Raw genomic sequence first — 24,498 nt, forward strand, 5'->3', positions numbered from 1 at the left:
GCGTACCGTGTGTAGGTGCTTTTAATAGCAGTGAAACTCCAACTATGACGTAATGCCCCGATCGGTACGGTCATACTGATGCGATACAGTTCTGCATTGCTTGACGTTGTCGCTATAAGCGCTGATGTGTAAACGCCATTGGACGTACCGTATACTGTATGGTAAGTTAACTGCGCCGAGCAGGAGAAGTAAAGACGGAGACAAGTCGCAAACGTCAGCCACTTGAGTACGACAACAATAAACAAGCTAGAGTTTCTTCTTGGGATAGATGAACTAGACAGTGAAAAGGACAGTAGGTGCGGAAAATGAGGAAAACAACAACGGGCTTCTATATCCGCCGGTGATCTCGGCATTGTTTGACTCTCAGGCAAAAAGGCGTAAAGATAATGAAGTATCCTAGAGTTTGTCTTTCGATCCTTCTTCCGTGTTGTAGATACCGCTTATCGAATGACAATGATGGAAGACTAATTGTCAATGAGCGTTAGTTAATAATGCATGTCAGAAAAATCGTTCATTAATGATAGAAACCATCCATGCCTGTCGAAAAAAAAGCGTAGGTTCATACATGCTAACTTTCGTAATGCTTTGGGAAATAGAGACATTCAATAAGGACAATAATACATAACACATGTTACATATATATAGAAATAAAAAACAGTGTCGCCGTACTTATGGTCACATTGACACCGAAACGATCAGTTCGACGTGCTAGACACGCCTACTTAGTTTCGAAAACAAGCTCACACACAACTTATGTACATGCGGCACACGTGCATTACCTCATGATAAATACACTTTGAGCAGAGGCCACTACTTTGATTAAGTAGATAGCTTTGAATCCCGTTTTTTTTCTGGGTTCGCTCTAGCAATAGATCTCTTTAATTGAATATGACACGGCATGATGAATGAACCACAGTAAGAAGGAGCTATTAGACGTGTTATTGCAATACAGTAACAATAATATGGCACACTTGATCACCGTTAAGACCTATATTTGAGGCTCTTTCCAGACAGCCCTTATATTGTTTGCAAAAAATGCTTCCGCAAAAATAACTTCGAGGTTCGAGTTGTGCACCTAACTAATAGGTTCTCGGCGTAACTAAAGGTAGCGTCCATTTGGAATTTCTGGAAATTAACACAGGTATAATATTGGCTCCTGACAATTAGCAGATATAGGAGAAAAATATTGATCGAAACGTTTTGAATACGTTACGGTAACGGGCAGCCTCATGTAAGTCTGTCTAGGTTGAGAAATACGCCATGCTTGCTCTTCGAATGAACCTGTCGTCCATAGTGGTCTGTGCGTTCTGGACCTACTGATCGTAACTTGTTTCTATAGAAATCAAGCTTTTCGAGGTGGATTATAGTAATTTTCGTACGTTAAGGACTAGGACTAGAGGCATGCTTAGGTAAGCAGAAGACGTCATGATACTGATTAAGTGAATCCCTTAAGGTTCCCCGTAATAAGCCTAATATTTGCTTTCTATACTGAAATTGCCGCCGATATGATTTCGTACATTTCAGACACATCAAGTGGACGAAATACGACACATTGTAAGTGTTAAAAGCATATAGCTTAATCTATAAAGCATGTAAATAGTCTAGAACAAAGTTATATTTATGTTACTTAATGACATTGTTAGCTAGTTCTCAGGTAAAGTCGATTAGCTTTAGATCAGGTTATTAAAAGCCTAAATACGGGACCTATATTGACGTAACCGGAAATCTAATTACTACTACGTAGTAAAGTTACGAGGCCTTCGATGCGAGATGAAATCGGTAGCGGTGAGGCGTATGTGCTAATTGTCTCCACAGAATATTAGGTTAACTTAAATATGAGCTTGTATAATACATAACAGCGTCGGGTGGGACGTTGCTACAGGCTTCTGTGTGAAAATGAACCAAATGAGAAAGCCGGGCGTACGGCACATGGTGTGGTAGCCGGTGGTCCAAAATACATTTTTGTTACGCAGTTGTATACCGTTGCAATAAATACTAACTGTTGATCTTGTCGAGCAAGGTAATTCTTAATAGCCACGATATGGATTTTAGGTTGCAGTTCGCAACTTCTCATCCTAGGATCACATACGCACTTCATTGAAGAATCGATAGCCAATTTGAATATTCCGAGATATTGTCTTTAGACTCAATAGACCGATAACCTGTTCACTGAATAAATGTTTAGTAATACAGGGATGCGTGAGCATGTGCGATCCTCTTTGTAATGATCCAACAATGGATTTCATCGATAAATCCTTTTTTGTGTTCCCAAACATTTCACTAGTGCAGGATGCGTAGACTCCATTCGATTAAATTTTTTTGCCGTAAAGGGCAATTGTTACGGTTCGTATACCTGTTTCCTGTTATTAGTAACGCTGTTGAATTAGGAGACCGTTGCGTTCCATTTTAGGTTCTTCACTGAGCTGAAATCTGTAACAAAACAGTCGACTTTGCTGTATGATTTGGGGTTGTTATAAACGAGAGATTGCTATGAAGGTCGGAGGCTACGACTTAGGCTCTGTGAAAGATCGCGATATTACGGTGTTTAGATACTAAACGGCTGATAGGGGTTTTTCGGTCTCTAGCGAACTTGAAATTACCGTTATTCTGTCGTCATGGGTAGGCATGCTTGGTTTCGTTCTGGGGGGCTAACTGCCCCAGGCAACGTTTAACGGCCGTACTGGACTATAAACTCAAAACACTAAACTTTCGCTCAGTGACAAGTAGTTATTATTTACCAATTACCGAAAAACTGACCCTTCAAGCGAAAGTACATCACTTGTATTATAATGCAACAATAGTTGCACTAGGTAACTCAAGTTATATCGGCTATCTTCGCCTCTTGAATATTTCACTCATAGGTACTCCTGCGACTAGCTAATCATTGAGCGCTGAAGGCTATAAAGAAGGTTAACAGAGGATAATGAGGCTATTAGGTACGCCTGAAGTTCATGGATAGCTTGCAAGTAGAAATAAATTTTAGTTAGGTTGAATTTCCCCATCATCGCACGAACCTAAATATTCAACTTCACAGCATTTGAGGCACTTCGTGTGGTTGAAGATTGATTCTATTTGTACGACATTTAGAGATGTAGGACAGTTTCGGGCATTTCAATATGGTTTCAATGGTTTAGGATTCTATAATAGAGCGCTGTCCACGTTGATAATTTATATGAACTTTGCCAACGATAGAATAACGTTGCATATTATATGTTGAAATAAATTACACTTTATATGATTATGATCTCCTTATGCCATTAGGTTCGTAATCATTATACGTGTATATAGTGACGTTATCGGTTTTCGCAACAATTCTAACAATAGAACAGTGTCACAAAATATTTTTTTTTCGTTATTATATAATTTAGCCTTACTTTAGCGACTTTCAACAGTATTTACCATAAAGAAGATAGGGCGCGCGCCACGGAAGTTCAGTAGTAAATGTTGTAGTTTTCTTACTTCAATGGGCCATCCCAAAACGTCGTAGATACAAATTTTTAATGAATATGTCTTCTCTAAAGCTCTTGCGACTTTGTTTAAGATTCTAACAGTAGATACAGTGATTCAATGGTAATGGAATTCGGCAAATAGGACGGGCTAGGTGCCTGTATCAGTAAAAGTGCGTCCACTGATTTAGCTGATATGCAATTTACGTACTCAAAACGGACGCTGACTTAGTCAATTAATCACATAGGAATGTTGCTGTGTGCAGAGATGCAAGGGGTTTATACCGTAAAGAATACAAGCTAGATCCGTTCGAACACGGTCGTTTGATATGGACCATGGAACCATATTTCCATCAGTAGTCTTTACGATATTTAATTAGCAATCTGTATTTGGCAAACAAAGAAAATATAGGCGACGAACAAACGAACCTTAATCAAGAAGGAGGCAAAAAACACGTTTTTATTTTATATATATAGGTGTTTTAAGGCAATAGAGCTTACGTATCTTTTTCTACCATTTCTTTCATGAAGCAGCATTAGGTCAGCATATGCATAGATTTTCATTTATCAGGAGATACGTCTGCCTTGTTAAACGTTGAACAAACACTTCAGTGCAACGATATTTGCCTCTTAACTTCAGTTTCTTTTCTGTGTCAGCGTTTTTCTGGCCACTCCAGCCGCACAAACGCAAGAGGTCACGGGTCAAGGATCATATATGATACCCCTTTATTACTCGCTCCGTCGTTAGCTCTGACGTTATCATCTCTCAATAGAGAAACAAACGTAGTTAAACTGGGTTCACGCTGCCAGCTAAATTGCAAAATGTATTCGATTAGTAACGACAGAAATGTTCATTGATTCAAGAAAAGTTAGGGCGGACGACCACTGCCACGTAACACCGTTCGCAGTCACCGCAACGCTCACCGGCCGGACCTGTGACGCCAGGTAAATCGCCGGCTACATGTTTTGCTTTTGTACTATACTACAGCTTCCTGTCTGCTTGACCGCTAGTAACCAAATGATAGAATAGACCCAAATTAGAAACTCGGTTGGTTAGGATGTTATTTTTCTGGAATGTTGAAACGTTGATCTAATTTTAAAAAATTTCCAATTACGAGTGTGGTAACGGGAGCGTCACGTCCTATCGCACAGTAGCGGATCGAAAAATACGATGAGATTGATAAAAAATGAAAGCGTCATTTTCTCTAAGTGTAAGTCATGTGACAGCAGCTAGCTAGTTTTAGAGCAAATATTATCTAGACAAAGTACGAATCTCATTGTCGTTTTAATTAAGTACGGTTTTCTACTTCCCAAATCAAATCGGACGACACATACGGTGTAACGGGTTGCCCTGTCCTATGTATTGCATATTGCCTTATCCTGTTAGATGTAAAAGTGACACATATGCCACCAGAACGTCTGCCATTTTCTTCCAGTGAATCTGGTCGCGCTATTACCATATGGAGGTTGTCATAATGTCTATAGTGAAATTGCAAAAGGCGGCAGTTGTCTGTTATTTTGTTCGTACGTCGAAGAACTTACATAATTTTGAAATTATGCTAAGTACATCAACGCATATATGTTTATACATCGGAACCAGCGCTCTGCGAATTTCTCAATAATTCTATATTATTATTTGCACTACCATAGCTAGTACATATTGCGATCGAGCAACAGTGCCGTTCACGTAGATTGCCACCCTACACTATATATGAGGCTTTTAGGCAACTGTAATTTAATTTTTAGGATCAACCTTCCGGAGTTTGTAGCGCTATTCGAATGGTTGAATAGGAACACACACATTAATCAGATACGTACCGATTCTTTCAATTTTTATTGATTCTTTTATTGCTAATAATAGAAGTTGAGAAGTTAGTATCGTAGTGGGATCTGTGCCGAAATGGTAACTCGAAAGGGTACTTAATCAAATATAGTGTGCAACAGAAAGTTTAACCCAACCCTGAGTATATTTAATGTCTCATTTGATTGGAAGTGTAAGTTCAGAATAGCACTCATGTATTTTGTCTAGGATTTTGTCTAAAATAATGCTTACTTTAACTGTGAACGGCCCTTTTCGACGGAGCAACGGGCGGTACAATCGACTAATCTGGGTCAAAAGATAACGATATTATTTCTTGTCGATTGCATTGTATTCTTCGCTACGCTACTGTATAGTACGGTGTGACACTCCCATTGCTACATGCGGAATTAACAGTGTTCTACAGAAGAAACACGCCAGTCAGCTGAGTTTCTAACTCCAGTTCATCTTACCAGTTCGCTAGTAATAAACAAACAGGCGGCAAACTATGATATAATACGAAACATACGAAAAATATGGCACTTGGAAGTTGCCTGACATTTTTTACGTTCGTTTGAAGCATGGTGAAGCTGAACGGTGAGCATTTCTAGCGGTCGGTGATCGCTAAGTTTTTTTCCTTGCCATGACTCAATTGACATTTCTATTGTTATTAATCGAATACGTTCTGCGATTTAACTGGCCGCATGAACCCATCAACACAACAGTAACAGAGGGGGCATCACTCTGACCACGTGATCTGATCGCTTTATCCACTGCGTACGTTTATAACAGTGTCAGAGCTGAATCGTAAAGACGTATAATCCCTAACTCGTGACTCGGGCGTTTGTTCCGCTGTGGTGGCGAATAATCGTCGAGAGAGAAAACGAAGCCAATGATAGGGCAGATATCAGTGTACCGAGGTAGACGTCTTCGTTTCGCCGGGGAACAACTTAGTGGCCTAATGATGCTTGCTGGTGTATAAAAGAGAACATAGAAATAAATGCATGAATACTATTATTTCTGACAGTTAAACAGATACGACAAAATCGTGTTTTTGTTAACCTGTTGAGAAAATTCGCGGCAGCGACCTTACATAGTACCCTGTTCGATCTTGATTTAAGCTCGCTGGCATATCGGCTGTATTTTCTTCTTTTTTTGCTTGCTTCCAACTACGGATTGCTAATTAAATATTCATCAAAGAACTCACCAAAGACGAAAATATCTGAAGCCACCAACCATTTGGCCCCGTGAACACTATCATCATGCGTGTGTCATAGGCGGCTGTGGCCGTGTTTGGATAGACCTAGTTTATATTCTATTCAATACAAACCTTTTGTATCTCTACGCACAGTAAAGGCTGTACGTAAATTGACCGAATCGATGTTCATTTTACGTTTGCCAATTGTGCAGTAGCTAAATGAGCCGACATAGCTCTACTAATAAGGGGACCTAATGTAAAAAGTCGTCTCTTTTATATGCCGAATCCCATTATCACTAGGCTACTGTATCCCAGTGGTAAAATAGCAGATGCCTTATGGAAGATATGTTTACTAGGGGGTGGTACATGAGTAAAAAAAGTCCACAATCTTACGATCGCCAGTTATCATCTCTGGTTACCTAATTGCTTCCTATATTGTTATCATTTCACACGTTTATCGTCATTCTGACCGTTAGTTCTGCGCACATTTCAGTGTCTTTAAAGTCGGTCACTCAGTGGATGTGCTCAATTAAACCGTATATGTGAAACGCGTGCTCCGTCACAAGCCTCGTAGGTCGAAATGGGTGGCGTGGACCAGGTGGTTAATGTGCATCTCTTTAAACGCGTTGCTATAGTAACTCTGGATATGTGGTCTGAAATTTTAATGTTGGCAAATGATTACCACATCGTTTCATAGATCTGTTGGGGAATGATTCAGATATAGACCGGCAAAGCTCACAGACCTAGTGGCCAGCAGGATGGAAGGAAACATCATACCTCATATCGAAACCGAAACTCGGCAATGCAGGCCTGCGCTTTGGCCGTGAATTGAAGTGGACCCAACTGTGGATGGTTTTCGTTTTAATACTTCACATTCAGATCCGGATTAATCTCATGCAGAGCGTGCAAGGGCTGATAGTCCACCGCGACTCGAGAACACGAAAAGTGGCTTAGCAGCTCTGAAGGCCATTGACGAACGAGGCCGAGTAGAAAATGGAAAACGTAGAGAAAAGTAAATTCAGTGCTGTCAAATGCAGTGCTTCCGATCGATTGTCCGATGGGCTGAAGCGTAATTGGAAATAGGTTTATGCGCCACCACTCCCTATAATATGAACATTTTGAATGAATATGTTACGTACACCAATCTGGTATTGCGCCCGACTTCTGATATTGGTGACTAGATAATCACGTTACCAGTGTTCGGCGGGCGAAATTAACGTTGTAAGAACTATCCATCATCTCGTCTTCGGACTGCAAAGGGAAAACAGGTTCAGCTAAAATGTTTTCTTCAAAATCGTTGCTCCTCCAGCATCTTCAGTTATTGTCGGTGTACTTCTTGGTAGATCGACTGCCTCACGGAAATTATCTCGGAGACAGAAATGATCAAGAGGTCTTTGCTGTTTCAATATGGAGAGCTTTCAATACTTAGCTGCTTTTATGTTCTGCTTGGAGCCGATTAGCCAATGAATAGCTGCGTTTAATTAGATGTTTTGTAAAGTAACGTTTTTGGATTTCATTTACATTGCGTGTGTACCCACTGGCTGAGTAATAATGTTGCTAAATACCGAAAATATTAAACATATTGAAATATATTTTAGTAAGTTTTTGCTTTATCTAGTCAATAGCTTTGGTTTAGTTCTGACCATACGCCAAAGAGATCTGCGGTTGTAAATTTGCACGTTCGGTACTAATGTGATGATCCGAATTTTTCATATAATTGTTTTTATACATAATAATTTATAAAGTAGCAATATTGAAGATGTATTTTTGTAATCTTCCTTCGGTGATATCTGATTCAGCCGGGTAGAACTTCAAAAAGCGTAATCAATGCTTGTTAACTTAAAGCACTGCTATTTTCAGCTACAGCTTGGATATATATGTACATAACCTTTCCTTAGTCATAACACCAGTACTTTATAATATACCGTCTAAATAAAATTAGCACCGACCGAAAGCAAAACCAGAACAACGTGTTCCTGTCGTCGGAGCGGGGAGTACTTATCTAAGATGGCATACGAGTTAAGACTTTTCCTAACCTAAATAATTAATGAGAGTAATAAGACTGACTAGAAACATTTTATACGTGATTGTAAATACGCACTAAACAGGAACCATGAAACCGTTTGAAAAAACACTGCGAATTTCCTACAGAAATGATGTAACCCATATTATTAAATTATTCCACAAATCAAACAAGCCTAGATGCTACCCATGCTATATAGAAGGTCCTTGTGGTAGGACCTGCTCTACACCGACCTTATTTTTTGAGAGATGGATGACAAAATCCCAATACGTCAGAAGATATATAGATAGTATACATACATATAAATAGATAAATAAAGTTTTTTCTGCGACAAAAATGGCTAAAAGATTTATATTGATAATCCAACCTCAACGTGACAATCACAAGTCCTATATACGTGCCTATTTTGAACTTTTATGGGTAACATGGGAATGCCTCAGTTTGAGGCAATTCTGATAGCTCTGAAAATACACAGTTTTGAAGATACCTTCACGTTTAAAATAATGACAGCTGATTCATTGCCATTTGTAAGCGGCATGGTTTACGTAACCAGAGAGTAAGAGTAAGTCACATAGAAACAACGTGTCGTTATATAGATATAAATGTGCGTACATATACTTGACCTGATTTTTAGACGCCTGCTGTATTGCGAGTATTCGTCAATTCGTGGTTATGCTTATTATTATGTTAGGGTACATGCTCGGAATCTAGGACATGTTCATCGCTCCTTACAAATAATTTCAGCAGCTACCATAGAACAAAACCTTCCTAAAATTTTGGAGCCGTGAAATTCAGTCCGCGTCACTTCTTCACACTTCCGTCCAACGGTTCCAACACGTTCCACAATGCTAATTTCAGACCTAGTAAAAAAATAGGCCTTTGATGCATGTCTATTTGTTCTTTGAAGCCGCAACAATTTAAGCGACGTTAGGCATAGGTTGAAATTAAAATTAAAAATGCCAGATGCTCGTCGGGAAAGGTTCTCTACACATTAGAAATGTCTACATTTTTCTTGTTATGATGGATTTGCCATAATCGTCTGGATAAACGGGCAAAAAACGGATGATCAAGTCGAAGTACTTGTCCCAGCATTGCCTGCCGCCGCCGTTTTGTTGAGCTATCACCGCAGGCGTGTCGTAGAATTATGTCATCTTTAGCAGCAAGTCCTAAAATCGTCTCGAACTGAATTTAGTGTTGACACCCTAAATTCGTCCATGTGTACCTATTGCAAGCGCGTATTGATAGCGTAATTTTAGTTATTCTTAGCTATATCTTTACGTAAAGGAGTCTAAATGTGCTAACGAGAGATATTGTTCTTTAATTATTGTTCATGATCTCAAAGAAAAAAAAAACGTTGCTATACTACCGTAGTAGAGAACGAACTGATGTACAGCTTAAACTTACAAAACAATATAAACATATTAGGATTATATACGTAGCAATATTTCTGGTTATACTACAATTGAATGTTTAAAAATTACCTGGTCTCTTTTTACTTTTTCAACTCTGTGTAAAAAGGGTCAACATTTTCAACAATGAGGGCCTGAAGATGTCCAACTAAAGTCTATACAGCGAAAGCATGTGCCAGCTCCAACTGTACAAAGGCTGTACGATTCGCGTTATTAAATATTATAAATTTCATTTTTATAGCCGGATCATATTTGTGTACGCTTGACACGACATTGGTTGCATTAATAATTCAAGTGTCACCAACATTCTCATCGAAAATATAAAGTACGTAGGAGGTTAAACATTTTCTAATGAGAGGGCGCGATTGTCCGGCCAAATCTCTTTTGGTCATCTGCCTATTTTATGGTTATTTATACGGTATTCCTCTGTATATAGTGCCAAGGTTGAAGTTTGAAGAAAGAATGTTTGCAGTGGTCGACATTATGATTATGGCGCATCAATCCAATGTCGTTTGACGAAACGTACGCTGAACGCTCTCACGTCATCATTAAGCCATTCACTGTAGGAAACCACGCGTGGATGTAGGTATTTTCCATCACTGCATAGGCGTTCCTCACGGAGACTTTTGAGGATCAGTGGAATTAGCATTGGGTAATAGCCGTGTAAAAAGGTGACGTTATTGCTATACCAGGCGGAAACGGCCCCACTCGACACTGGCCCTTGGCTTAGCCTATCAAACTAAAGCGACCTGCTACCCCTGATTCAACCCACGGTGCACTAGGGAGGACTGTCGAAAATCGTCATGTTTGTCTCTTTTGACAGTTTTTTGTGCTAGCAGAAGCCTTCCCAAACCGTTTTTGTCTCGACTAACGCCGCTGGCGAACAAACCGCGGATATCTGTAACCACGCCCTGGGTGTGGCTATTACAATTCGGCGGCGGAAAAAACAGCGCTAGCATCAGCGATGATGAGTCCATCGTACGCGGGCCACTGTGTTGGGCCACTGTGCGAAGGGAGGAGGCAACAAAAAGGCCATAGAGAAAAAAAATAAATTACCACGAAACGTTCCTCCATGTGCGTCCACTGCCGCTGTCGCTGGTGCGAAAAATGAAAAATCTTAAGCAACATTACACGAAATATCCCGACAGAATGATAATTGGGAAATTGTTGGGTTTACTAGCGTGAATTTCAATTTTCACTATCTACGGTCCAATATTTTATATAGCAGGACTTGCAGATTGTGTAGTACGTACGTTTGAATCGACGGAAAGCAGGCTTTCAGAGCGTACGTAATTAGTATATTAATTGCGCTGCTAGCATAATTAATCAGAAACAATTATAACAGCAAGCTCTTTTAAAGCATTTATGGACACAGTCATAAATAAGATATATTGAGAAAAATTTAGTTTGCATATTTCTAGTGAAAATGGTTTAGCCTCGTCTTTGTTATCACTTAGGAACGGTTTCTTGCACCGAGACCGTAACGGTATGTACTACCATTGAGTTTTATTTGGACAGGGCTGGGCGTATTTTTCTGAGCACGATTCTTCTCAGCGGTTCCGTAGGATGCGTTCGAGCTTGTGTTTCCTTAAGTCCTATTTTATTTAGCAGTCACGAGTATGAAAGAAGCAAACAAGTCAATAGTTTGTACAGTCTACTCAGCCATTTCCCCTTGTGGGTGATTCGAATCATTTGCGTTTGTCTGCTATCCCCAGATGGCGATCATTTGCCCACAGCTTGCTTGCAACATCGTTTCGATACAATAGTATACAATGGGCAAATAGGCACTAAAATGTTTGCTGTTCCTGTGTACCTATCACCAAAATTAAACTTCACGTAATGCAACACAAATAATTTGACTAGTTTTTTGCTACTTATCCAGATTTAACGTGTGTGCGTGCCTTGGATTATACCCAAATTGAATTCATTACATCGATCCAGTGCCCGTGTAATAACTATGTCTGTATCCGATGGCGATCACCTAGTAAAATGAGTGAAACAGGAACTATCTGGCTCAAGCAATGGAGCTCTATTTAGCCCTACCGGCCACTCCATTTAGACCTCGAGAGTAAAATTGATGCAAGTTTTATGAGCATTGGTTGAATTGCTACTAAAGATCGTCAGAAAAGATCAAACTTCTAAGAAAGGGCAAATAATATCTATATAGTATGAAGCACTTCCAAAGATAAAAAGCCTGCCTACTATGACCGTGAGTGTCATCGAACCTCGGATGTGGGGCTTAGCCCCAACACTTGGACTTACTTCCGCCGAGACCACTGCCTACCAACTCTCACTCCCCCTCTCAAACTTCATTCTAAATCAGCCCAGATCTTCATTTGAGGATATTACAGGCTCATAAGAAAATCACTAGCTACCGGATGATCAGACTAGATTTATTCTAATTAGGTTCCCTACTTTTCCAGACGAGCTAATACCCTGCACAAAAGCAGACTTTTCGTGCCTCCCCTGAACTTAACCCCAAAATATCGTTCCCATATTTTTCAAAGTAAAGCTGAGAAGGCAATTCCCTTCCTTCAAGACTTTACTGGCCAGCATTTGTCTCTCACCCCAACCCTCTTGTGATCCGATCATGTAAGATATAAAACCCTTCAGTTCAGGTGCACTATATTTGCTTTGAAGCTTGAAGCGCTCCTTGATGTAAGCAAGCGCCGTGGATGCCACTAGCGTGTGAAGAGCCATGTCTTCGGTCCCCTGCGTGCATCACACACAATTGTCTGAAACTGCTTTGCCAGTTTTATGCAGGCAGTTTTGAAAGGCTTCATGGGCTATAAGCATCTGCGTTGAATGGTCGATAAATTGCCTGGTTATGTAATTTAGGTTATTGAAGCCTCGGATCGTGTCCCTGAATGTTGCACGCCGCGCAAATCGAGCGCAAATCCGCAAATATTGTCCTGCCACTACCAAGAACCTTGCTTCGGCCTCTCCTGACGTTTCTCTTTTACCTTAAGGCCGTAAGGTTGTGTTGACCATGCGGTACGCTTGAGTGACCCTTAACGCTAAGACCCGCTGGGCTCTGCGTAGGAGTTTCTTAGCATCGTTGACCGTAGGCCCTAGGCAGTACACACGGAAGCATCAAACAGTGAAATCGATTCTGCGACTACCTTAAGGAGCTTTTTCTTTCTCTCTCTTGATCCATGAAGGTTTGGCGGAATTCTGGTTTTTTCCATAGATATTCTAATCGCTTTTGCAACAGTCTCTCTGATGTGGCCTTCTCCACGTGTTGAGCGTTCTAGCAGTATCGTCAGATCTTTTGCGGTTTAGTAAGCCTAATCCTTTATGATCCTGTATTAGCACGAAAAAAGCCGCTTTTTCGATACTAAGTATTATGATTTGCGGCTCAGTAGAGGCTAGTGATAATCCATCGTCTTTCATCATATCAATATTTCTGCGTTTGATTTTCTCTACTTTTTATAGATTTATAATCTTCTGACGTGTATGCCCGCACAGCGGCAACAAAGTCATCTATGTAGGTAATTATTTTTCTTTCTAACGGTAGGTCTCGCAAACGCAGCAGCCCTTTATACGTAAGGATATAATAATGAATCCAGTATAGATTCTATGCATTAGATATGTACTTCCTTCGGTAGCAGACGTGTGAACAGGTTATATATCCAGCTGCTTGGCCATATGTCCGCCAGAATCTACATCGTTACGCCTGCATCCTTCTTATCAACGTACGCTGGGCTATACTAGTCAATAAGGCTTTTCTGCAAGACATCAGCAGTCAGCAGAAATGTCGCGCTTCTATTGATTACCAATCTGTATTGCATGTAGATCAAATATTTAGGTATTGAAAGACCTTTCCCTTTTTCAAATAAGCAAACATCGTACGCCAAAGATAGCCGCTGAAAGTATTTAATGTTTAAAAGAATCATTAGGAATAACTCTTTGAAGAATATAGTAGATTCGTTCACTTTCTTAGCTCTTTTAAACACCTCAGTTCATACCGATTCTCGGAAAAGAATCCAGTTTTTTGCGTACATTGTAAGCCTTTAATGATGGCCTCCATGCTCTTTGCAAGCGTTTCGAATAAGCATACGGGTCTGTAGATCCCCTTTCCTTAGGGAATGAGTACCAACTACCTTCTTCCCAATGAGGAAACGGCCAAGTTACGGATATGCACAGCCTCTATCACTAGAATATCCAACGACGCCTTAAAAACGTCTTCGTGACTATAGCTGAATTTTGCTCTCCTCAGAAGCCTTACCTGGCCAGATTCGCTCGTCCGTCAGTAGTACCTTTTCTTGTGTAACCGATTGAATGTTTCTAGCGGAGTCCTGGTTGGTAACCTTTGCTCTATCAAAAGTTTGACGGGATGGGACACGGAACTTACCCTCTGGTGTTCCTCGTTATAGCTTATAGAGCCTAAGTCGGCTCTATAAGCTATTTCCTCTAGGAGCTCCTTCGAGAAAACCGACTTCTTAGCCCTAACCTCGAGCCCTAACCCTAAGCATTTTTGGCACCTCCTATAGTGCAACTAGCCCTAGTTCTTTTCAACTGTCTTCTGACTCGGTTACATTCCCTCCGCATTTGTGCGATCCCCTCACACGACTAGTAATTGGGTTTTTATTTTTAATTTACACGAACCGTATTTTCTCTTCATGAACACCTGCCAGTAGTTTTCGTGGGCCCTCCCGTTTTGCGCGGCACCATCCTATTGTTTGATTTATCAGAAGCGAGTTAATGCCTTCGCCTTACTTGTATACGGTAGATCGGCCACAAACTCCGTTCCGTTGTGATCGTTTAGGTGCTCTTTTCCTTATTCTTCAAGCACCTTCCAGACGCCAAAGCAGTCCCCAAAGTCGCTCCTACACACCGTGAAATATACAAAGCAAGGCCCCGCATGGCCCTGAAAATTTGGGATTCTGCCCATATGATCAGGTTTTGCTAGGCTATCCGCTCTACCAACTGACAACCTTTTTGCCCGTTGTACTAGCGCTCCACATTTCTGATGCTACATTTAGCTCCCCAGTAATAAGCACTGGAGAATTTCCTGCTGGAATCATCGATTCCGCGATCTCATCTAAAATCCTGTTAAAGTCTTGTATGATCCCATCACGACTTGAGTAGCAAGAGTAGATGCGAGCTAAGCCTCCAATTGGTATTTTAGAAAACTTGCCCCTGCCCCAGTGTTCGGTCAAACCTTTGCTTTATTTTTAATGCATACTGTGCCATCAAGACTTTACGCTATTTATCGATTGTTCCGTAACCCTGTAGGTTCGCTAATAATTATTAAATCAGCTCCTTCTCCCACGCTAGTTCCCCAAATAGATCGTAAACAGCTCTCCTTTTTTCAAACTTTATGTGATCGTTATTCAGTCGTTTTAGCGCTTTTTGTCCCCATTTTTACTTCTGAAAGTGGAGTTATTACCCCGTTTCCGCTATCTTCTTTTGTTTTTGGCGTTTATTGCTGTCTCTTAGCCCGCTGTAGCGTTTGTCCCCTCGCAAGAAGGGGTCGGTTTGTGGAATTCGTGGGACGGTCCTTCTCGCCGCAGTTGTAGCAGGAGGGGTCTTCCTTACAGTCCTTTTACACGTGTCCTATGTCCTAGTCGGAATTCTGACGAACTCTGTGTTCCATTTTCTGCACGGCACCCAAACTTATACGCGCGCCTGGTGAGCAGCCTACCCGTAATCCGAGAAGGCACATTACAATCGTTTGTATACTAATTATATATAATAGAATTATTTTACTCCATAAACGGTGACAATTAAGGTTATTATTGTTATTATTATAAATAACGTCCGCACTGAATTCGATGCGTTCCTGGCTGTATATGCCTTAGAGAGGAGTGTTTCCTCAACACTTTGGGCGTTCTCGTAAAACCTGCATTCTGAAATATGGAGGAACAGTTACAATTTTTAGGTATTTTTTGATTTCGCAAATTTCATACGAACTATAGTTATATGCGATTGTCAGGACGTTTTATCATCCGCCTACACGTTAAATTTACGTGAACGCAAAATAGAATCGATATATTTAATGTGAAGAAGAGTCCCAAAATGACCATTTCTACAGCACCCGATCTTTTAAAACGTTTCTAACGGATACTTCCCTATTCCTGGCACTATTCCCATAGGGGAGATGCTCGAGAGTATTACCTACCTAAAGATCATATGCCCCATACCAGCTGAAGGAATGTTTCACAGAAACCGCGCGCTGGACGTTACTAGCTGATTAGCTCTAGAGACACTGGCCACGTCACGTAATCCGTTTGTATGCAGTACTCATTTTCATAAAAAAGGTTGGACTCACTCTAGCTGAGGTGGGTACATCTGTACATGTGCTCGACTTTCTCGCTACCATTCAACAGGGGAATAAAATAATCATTTACGATCAAGTGGCCAAAGTCGATTTATCAACTGCAGTACTTTACACTTACAATCTCCTACCGATGCCCGTTTTAAAAAAGGCGGCCCTCGCGAAGATCTTTCGGAAAGGACAGCTGAAATGTACTATGGTTAATAATCGTAAATCGCTCAAGGATGACTTGCAACGCCTTTCCAGATCATATAAGGATCTTCGAATGCACAATGAGGTATACATAGCGGGATATGTGGGTTTTCACAATTATCAACATTATTATGTCTTAGAGACGCGTATTCAAACAAAGCAGTCATATTGTATTCTTCTTTTTGCTAGCGTGCAATTACCTAGACAGGCCGTTCGTACTTTTCAATGAAAAAGTCCAAGCGTGGCTATTATCTAGCCATATGTGTAATCGGGTGCTGAAACTAATTTGAGTTGCGAAAAACAGATGCAATTAAACACTGAATAAACCCATCATAGGTAAAGGTGATACAATTGGTAGAAGCCACTCCAGCAGTATGCGCTTTCCGTAGACCTTTACCATCTACACAAAAAAAACCATTTGTATGTAAAATTGTACGTGTACAATTTAGCAAAAACTTTTTTCCCCGCAGACATGGAATAACTCGGTTACCTATTAACTTAGTTTGAAACGGGCCACGTTTTACGTTGTGATATCGGTAGAACCCGTTACTGAAATCGGAGAAATTATTATCACAGGTACCGTAGGGTTTACAGATAAGAGCCACGTTGCATTGTTCCTTTGCATCCCTAGGAAAAGGCGGGCTTATATTGCGCGGGCCACTGTATTTCATGGCACCCGGGCAATCAAGCTCAACTGCAAAAAGAAGCAAATTCATTTCGTTGTGACGTCAACGATAAACCGTCAGCAGGACACACGTATGACCAGCCGTATACCGACGTTAGCTAAATTATATAAGAAGCTGATGAGATCGTCAAAAATGTTAATTAAGGAGACACAAAACAAAGGGTGAGCAGACTTTATTGTTACAGTCTCTATATTGTTAGCAGTCAGGTAAAGTTTAACACGCAAAATCAAAATATTAAATGCATATATTCTGCTCTTGTCCAATTATGGTAGAAAAAGCTTTCCTGTAATCCAAATTCTATCTCTTGAACATGAAGAAACTATAGTTCATGGTTTTTATAGAAAATCCAATAGTAAAATACTCTAATCCTTGCACCTATTCTAGTTACTATCATATTTATGTAATATAAATCTGCCACAAACGGATAGCTCTCGGCCCCAGAGTAATACGTACAACAAATTAGAAGCCTTTAGTTAAATCACTCCATAAACTAAAAAGTGTTTATTACATGCTTGTGTCGGTTTTCTATATCTGATCTGTTGCAGAACTCCCCGAACACTCTTCCTTATACAACTGAGCGTTTGTTGAAGGGAAGGACCAGTAATGCCATTTGAAATCATCTCTGACTACTATTAATCTGGAACTATAAGCTCTTTGCGAAACGTCTATAGAATAGAAAACGAATTTATAGGAAGTATGTTACGGGACAGCAAAGCAAGTCCGCTGATCGAAGATGCTTCGAAAAAAGATTTAGAAACCCTTCTGTTTTTCCGCGATTAATGTCTTCTCGGTGACGGCCGAAACAGTGAGATTGGCGTTATAAATAGCGTGAACGTAAGCAGCATTCAGTTTCAAATATCCGCGCAGACGTCACTCTTACGACTCCTTCTCAGAGAAGGTGTCTGCATACGGAGCAATTTTGAGTGCGACGTACACAGTTGATGACGTACAATCCACGTGAAGTGGGTAGGGGTAAGTGTTGTGGAGGGAAATTGGGTTCCCGACACGGCCTATCTGAGGCGCAATGGTACGGTGTAGTTACAAATTTGTACACGAGTTATGGCGTAGACCTTAATTCATAAGAAGCAGTTATAAACGAGGCAGTTCTTCTACGACAGAGCGACAAACGGCCTAAATCGATGATAATATATCAGGATTGCAATAATGTTTAAAGGACATCTCCGTTTCATTCTAATGGAAATCTATCATTTTAGATAAAACTAACGTACTCGCAGATATCAAGCCCCAAACGTGTAGAAATTTTGCAAAAAGAAAAAGTGACAATTAGTATGATCTAAAAAAAGACAAGAATAAGGGCGGCGTTATAAGGGTCACTTATAAACTATAGAATAACTAAAAATGAGAATAAATTATAAGAAGAGTCTATAAGGGACGTGGTAGAGCATGGTATTTAAGCTCAATGAGATTCGACCTTTGAATGAGACTTACCGTTTAGATCGTCCTATATTGTAGTGAAACAGTGTTCAATGTCGTCGCATATAGGCAATTGTCTCAATATAAATTTTTCAAATAATTGCAAACTTCGCTGTCGATTGTATGCCAAAATTCTGTACAGGCTAAAATAATTAGATGGGGTGGCAAAGGCTATCGAAAGAAATATCGTACAACGAGCCAAATCAAGGAAATTACTGATAAAAGTCATTTTCATTAGGCTACTTTCCTTACATACTAATGTAATCTATAAGCGCTCAATGAGGGATTGAGCCAAAGAATTACGTTCTTTTCTATTAGGGCATGAGTAATGCAGTTGACGTACGGCTAGTACTCGCCGAGCATAAATCTTCTATGCGATAAATGCTTACTATTTGTTCATTGAACGCAACGCTGCTGAGCCATTTCAATTTACGCATACTACATCGAGTAATAAAGCAATATTAGCTGGCTCGTCTCCTGTCTTAGGCAAAAGGTCCCATTAACAAACAGAAGCTTTACTGATCGTTCAAAACTCTAGGCGATAAAAGCGGCTTTCAACTATATGCGCCAATGTATTAGTCAGTTACGTTTTTTTACTGCATCTACCTACAGTAAGCAAAAGGTGACAGGTTTCTTGCATCAGCAAAGGGCTTATTTTATTGGTTAAAAAATAAATAGGCGTATTTTCTCTCAAATCAGGAAAGATTCGATGTGCATCAATCCTTAATGAGACTAGGTACAACTAGGCACTCAGAAATATGCGTTAAAACCTTGTATTTAGCCATTCCATCAAAATGCAGAATCAGACAGGAGCAGACAAATGACTAAATGCATGCTTATTAGGCAAAGCTTAATCAGGCAATCCTTTTCTTTCAAGACCTGCCTGGCCAGGGCTTCTGACACTATCGCGATTGAGTAAGCTAATATATAAAGCCCTTTATTTTATTGTAAAGAAAAGTGCAGCATGTCCGCTTTGTCAACGCGCCTCCTGACATGAGCAAACGTCGCATATGCCGCCAGCGTGTAGGGACCCGTATCCACGGCACCCTCCGTATATAACACATAGCTGCTTAAATGGGTCTCGCCTAATTAAGGCTTAATGGGCAGTAGTCGCTCCGAAAATTAGTCCAACCGTCGGGGTGAACTTCACACTTAACGGCCCATGTAGGATACACTTATGCTTTGGTGGTGCCCGTCGTTGATAAATTGCATTACCCTAATCCTTTCGGAAAAAACATGCAGCAGCTTCAAAGAGTTTAACAACTTCACTCGGGTTGTAACAGCTAGCAGATAAGCTAATTACTTACCTATAAAACTTTATAGCATTAGCTTTTAAGTTGGTCTGAGTCAGGCTATGAAATAAGGCCTGCACCAACATCCAGCCTATTTTTCCGAATCTCCATAAGCTCGTATTGTTGGTCACACGTTTGATAATTTTCGGTCACTTTCCATCTAAAACACAAAGTGACTGTTTCAATAAAAGTGAATTATTTCGGTAGCATGTAAAACCGTTGCGATGCAGCAAAACAAAGCACCTAATCCTTTCCATCTTCCTGCGCAAGCCTGTCTTTATCCTTGTTAAATTTTATCTGTCAGATTGTCACTAATTGGTCGGGTTCGTTCGTCCTGTGCTATTTCTTGCTTTTGTCTTTCGCGTGCAGCTAACGACGGTAGCCGTTGAGAACAAAAACCAATCTTTTCTAGACACGATCTTTTCGCGAACCATTTCAAAGGGCTTGCGAGAGGAAAGATTACTACGCATAGAAAGATACAGTGAACACACTACAAGGACGTCAAAACTTATCATATAATGCTTTCATGGCCAGTTACTTAGTGCTGCTGGCAGTAAAATTAATGATTGAATAACAACGAGGCACCGCGTCGCGTGGCAGTATAACAACTAAATCAAGGAGCTTTAAATTAAGGAGTTAAGGCTGGAGTCAGCTATAATTTTTTCGGCTCTCAAAACTCGATGTTTCGAGTATTAGGTCCACCATCACTATTAGGCATTCCATCAGGACCGATCAAGCACGCTGTGTGTCTACGCCGGCTTCGAACCTAGGTTATAATGCATTCGTAAGAGTTAGCTGGATATTTTTTTTTTACGTTTTTCGTACGGGCAGATCGAAGAAACTGAGTATCGAAAAGCATAACACAACAAAGCAGTCTTTGACTGGACTATATTTGATTAAAGTAGACGAAAATAGGTTTAATGGATGGAACAAGCTTTGGGTATCCCTATCGATTTCAATGAATGGTTGCTATATTTTTACTGTTCTTGGACCATTCACGTTATCTGTGTTGTAAAAATAAAGGCCGTTTAAACGGGTCTGCATGAGGATTCAGTGTCACGGCACGAACTGACACGAGCTTTTGACGTTACAAAACGTCACAGGAAAGACACGTCTATTACTAGACTTACCCAATAACTGACGCGTTTCTACTTATAGTAACATTAGGTATTGTAGTTTGTCTTCTAGCCAATTTAATTTACTCACATACTAACAGCAGTCTGTGTTCCAGATGCACCGTACAAGTCATATACCATGCATATATGCGCTTGCGTGTTGAAATAAACTAGATAGTACAACAGGGTGGCATCACTTGAAATCGGTTGGGCCTTATTCTGAAATTTATCTGTCTTCCTGGACACTCTACAGCCCACTCTATCGGTTTTCGCCATCAAGATACATCAGTTCAATTATTCGGGCCCTTGCATTGTTTGCAACCGCGGCCGGCAGCCGACATCTCTAAATGCCTACCTGTATAGCTGCATGCTAAACTCCAGGCTAGGTCTCCCCTGTTAAAACAGAATCGTCACTTTTTTCGTCAGGCGAACTATTGGCTATCTGAATACAGACTTTTTCGAGTTTTATTAGTCCAGAATCGAGCGTACGGGTGCAACGTTGGGGATCTAGCCACTGCAAATTAGGGAACCAGACGAATTGCTAGTAATGTGTTTAGCCGAGTACGTAGACCGTTCCGATAGATATTGTACATCAATCGATATAATATTAGCAAGGGTAGACAGCCAAAATTCCAAAACGCGGAATAACTGCGTAGAACCTGCGTATATATATATAGTATAGTTTATTCGCTGAAACAGGGGAAAGAAAAAGCTTCATATAAACGTAGAGTTTCATTTTGTCTGCTAGTTCATTAGGCAGCTCTAATATATATATATAAACGGAACAGCGTCCAATAAAATAAAGTGGGCCACTCGAAGACGTCTATTTACCATATCATTGCAGGAGGCAAAGATTTATTTAAGAATAGTATTGAAATCTTTGTCATAAATACCTATATACGCCACCAGAAAACCGCCGTATTGAACAGAGGTCCACAGTTTCCTCATAGCTTAATTACGTCGGGTATTATAAACAAAGGCCACTACAGTTATTTCAGCTTTTATTCATTTCATGTATAGTATGGTACACGTACATATATCGAACGGCCACGAAAGTTAATCGACTTCATTTTTTAATATTATATAAAGTACCTTTTTGTGTCCAAATTACTAATGGAACAAGTTAACGATGCTTGGTCGTGTTTCTCACTGTGTATATTCAGTATCTCTAAATTTCTATAAGAATACTTAAGAAATTGTATCTCCTGAATGTTGGCGAGCTCCTAAGCTTGACCTTTATGCAAAAACACCTAATCAAAGCGAATTCGACCGCTGTATTTTTTCTCCCGACTACCCATTGCTTGAAAAGTATGTTTTATTAGCTCGGAAATAAAAACGGCTTTTTTGTATAATGGTCTGTTTAAAAAAGAACAATTTCGTTTCGCCTTGTAGGTTAAAGGCGATGCCAAGCAGCGGCTATTTTAACACTTCGTTTGGGAAGGAAATTGTTTGCTATGCAAATAATTCTGTCACCTCTCCGGTCGAGTCTGTATCCATTACCTCTATTGGCCCCGCTCTGAACGAGGATTTACGTTGTCACGATGGAAAGGGATTTCGAAGATAAGTTCATCCCAGATATAGGTTGTATATGAAGGTAACGACCCTTCTTGGCTCGCAAATTCAATTTAAGATGAGCCCGCACTCTTTCTCGTTATGCATGAATGAATGAAGGTACTGCATTTTACCTGTTGCAGCAACAGTTGCAGTATTCAGCAGGATTACACTCTCGATAAGGTTAGTCTTTTGGATCGCCTATATATATATATAATAACAGGACTGAGCTTTATATAATATTTATGCTGGATGTGTTTTTTTAGGAAAACATGAATAACACGATTTACGCACGACTGTATACCACCAAAGTTAAACCTAGTTTATGTCGGTTGAATGTCAAGCTTGATCTCGGCGGTTGACGACGACGACGACGACATTACTACCCAAGAATTTTCAATTTTTTTCTTAAATAAATTTTGTTATGCCAGCCCGGACTCTTTTTTAAGCATACTGTGAGCTCGTAAGAAGCGGCAGGTGCTACTGAGTCAACCGGCTGAGCTCGTCGTAATTAGGTTTCCCACGACGTCGAACGAGCCAGGTCTATAGCGGGATACAAAACTCCTACTACCTTCATTCTGTGAGCTCAACGTAGTACTATCATTGAAGAACGTTAGCTAGCTATATAGTATCACAATAAAACAAGTTCTGCATCGGCCTACATGCTATGTATGGATGGTAGAGTATATATTTGTTTACAAATCAAGTTATCAAATTATTAAACAAATTGGCATAGGCAAATGATTTCAATTGTTTTGCTTATTTTACCTAACGGTAAATGAATACAATTAACGTGGTCACTATAGTGGCAGCTAACTCTAGCTAACGATACTATTATCTAATATAGTATAATATTGAATTTTTAAACTTAAAAACGTAACTTCGATAGAGTTCAGGCGAAATGCGCTACGCTGAGCGCTTGTTACTCTGTGTAATCCCCAACTGTGACCATTTAATGGCGTCCACAGTGTACAGAAATGCATCTCATGCGAATCGGTGATTTTGGACAGGCAATAATACTTTAGTTAAGTAAACCTCTATATCGGCTGTACATCTTTGCTTATTGTGTTACTTTTCTTCCGCTAGGATGGAGGTGCATTATGTGTCCGTCCTAGCCACGCTATACTCGTCGACCTAAAAATGCAGATGTGGATGACTCACTTTACGGTAATGCTTCTTAACACCATATCTTTGTAAGTAAATGCACACACTTTCAGCGCGCATAAGAAGTCCGGCGCAGTAGATGCACCATTCCATCAGTATGGCGTGAAGTGCGCGAAGTTTCATTTTCAGTTATATGTTGGCTGACAGGAATCTAGATGACAAAATGGCCGAGACGTCTCTATAAGTGCGACCCACTGCGTCGTTATCTAATCGTTCAAATGGGTTTTCCCGTATTCATTGCATCTGGATGCGGGTCAGGGACAAGCGGACACGTAAACGTTCTCAAATCTCCACATTATGCGTATTTGGCCATATCTCAAAGATCTAATTGGCAGTCGCTTTTTGCCGACGCTTTCCAACAAAGGTTGACGCGAGAAGCATCCCCAAGCCGTCGGAGTGTTCAGTTAATTTGCACAGTCCCCGCGCGTAGCGACAAAGGCTTTAACAGCGAATTCACACGAACTATAAGGAGCGATCTTAACTTAATGAAAATATCAGATCATAATATTACTTGGTTTTACACCAATAACGGTACAATTATTTAACGGGACTAACGATATAGTTAATCATTAAGGATCCAAGATCCATTAAATGCGTGATTTGTTCGCTGATCGCATGTTAGAGCGTAAGTTCTTCGGTCACATCAGATTCTCTAATAAAGCTCATTGTCCGCAGGACAACTTTTTGAATACAAAAACAAATTGTTTTTCCTACATTTCTGGCTCAGATAACTCAAAGGTGTGTGTCGAGCAATTACTTCACCTACAAGAAAAATCACGTTGTAGTACGATTCGAAAATAGCGGGCTTCATAGTGACACTTTCTAGACCATCTTTTGACCTAAACCAAAGGCATTTAGTTTGAGCAAGAGAAGCAACCTGCCGCGCAGTGCAGGAAACAATCAACGTTCC

The 24,498-nt window shown here is 40.3% G+C and overlaps 1 protein-coding gene across 6 annotated transcripts; it reads left to right on the forward strand.

Annotated features, from left to right (window-relative positions):
- Window positions 1–24,269, forward strand: LOC147752084 (uncharacterized). 6 transcript variants are annotated; one of them, XR_015315074.1, is made up of 5 exons: window positions 784–1,409; window positions 1,525–1,554; window positions 16,978–17,193; window positions 17,578–22,467; window positions 22,691–24,269. XR_015315074.1 is itself a non-coding variant. In XM_086972621.1 (5 exons), the coding sequence occupies exons 3-5, from the start codon at window positions 16,379–16,381 to the stop codon at window positions 17,618–17,620; spliced, it is 312 nt and encodes a 103-aa protein (XP_086828747.1). In that variant the 5' UTR covers window positions 1,178–1,409; window positions 1,525–1,554; window positions 15,973–16,378; the 3' UTR covers window positions 17,621–19,171. The 6 variants fall into 6 exon arrangements, 4 of the variants coding, with proteins under 4 accessions (XP_086828748.1, XP_086828747.1, XP_086828749.1 ...); XM_086972621.1 differs by lacking the exon at window positions 22,691–24,269 and adding an exon at window positions 15,973–16,431 and having other exon boundaries at window positions 1,178–1,409; window positions 17,578–19,171; XR_015315075.1 differs by lacking the exons at window positions 784–1,409; window positions 22,691–24,269 and adding an exon at window positions 1–161 and having other exon boundaries at window positions 17,578–19,171.
- Window positions 24,270–24,498: the final 229 nt, after the last annotated feature.

This window comes from Varroa jacobsoni, unplaced genomic scaffold (genome assembly GCF_002532875.2).
Source record: "Varroa jacobsoni isolate VJ856 unplaced genomic scaffold, vjacob_1.0 contig00117, whole genome shotgun sequence".
In the NCBI taxonomy this organism is placed as follows: Eukaryota; Metazoa; Arthropoda; class Arachnida; order Mesostigmata; family Varroidae; genus Varroa; species Varroa jacobsoni.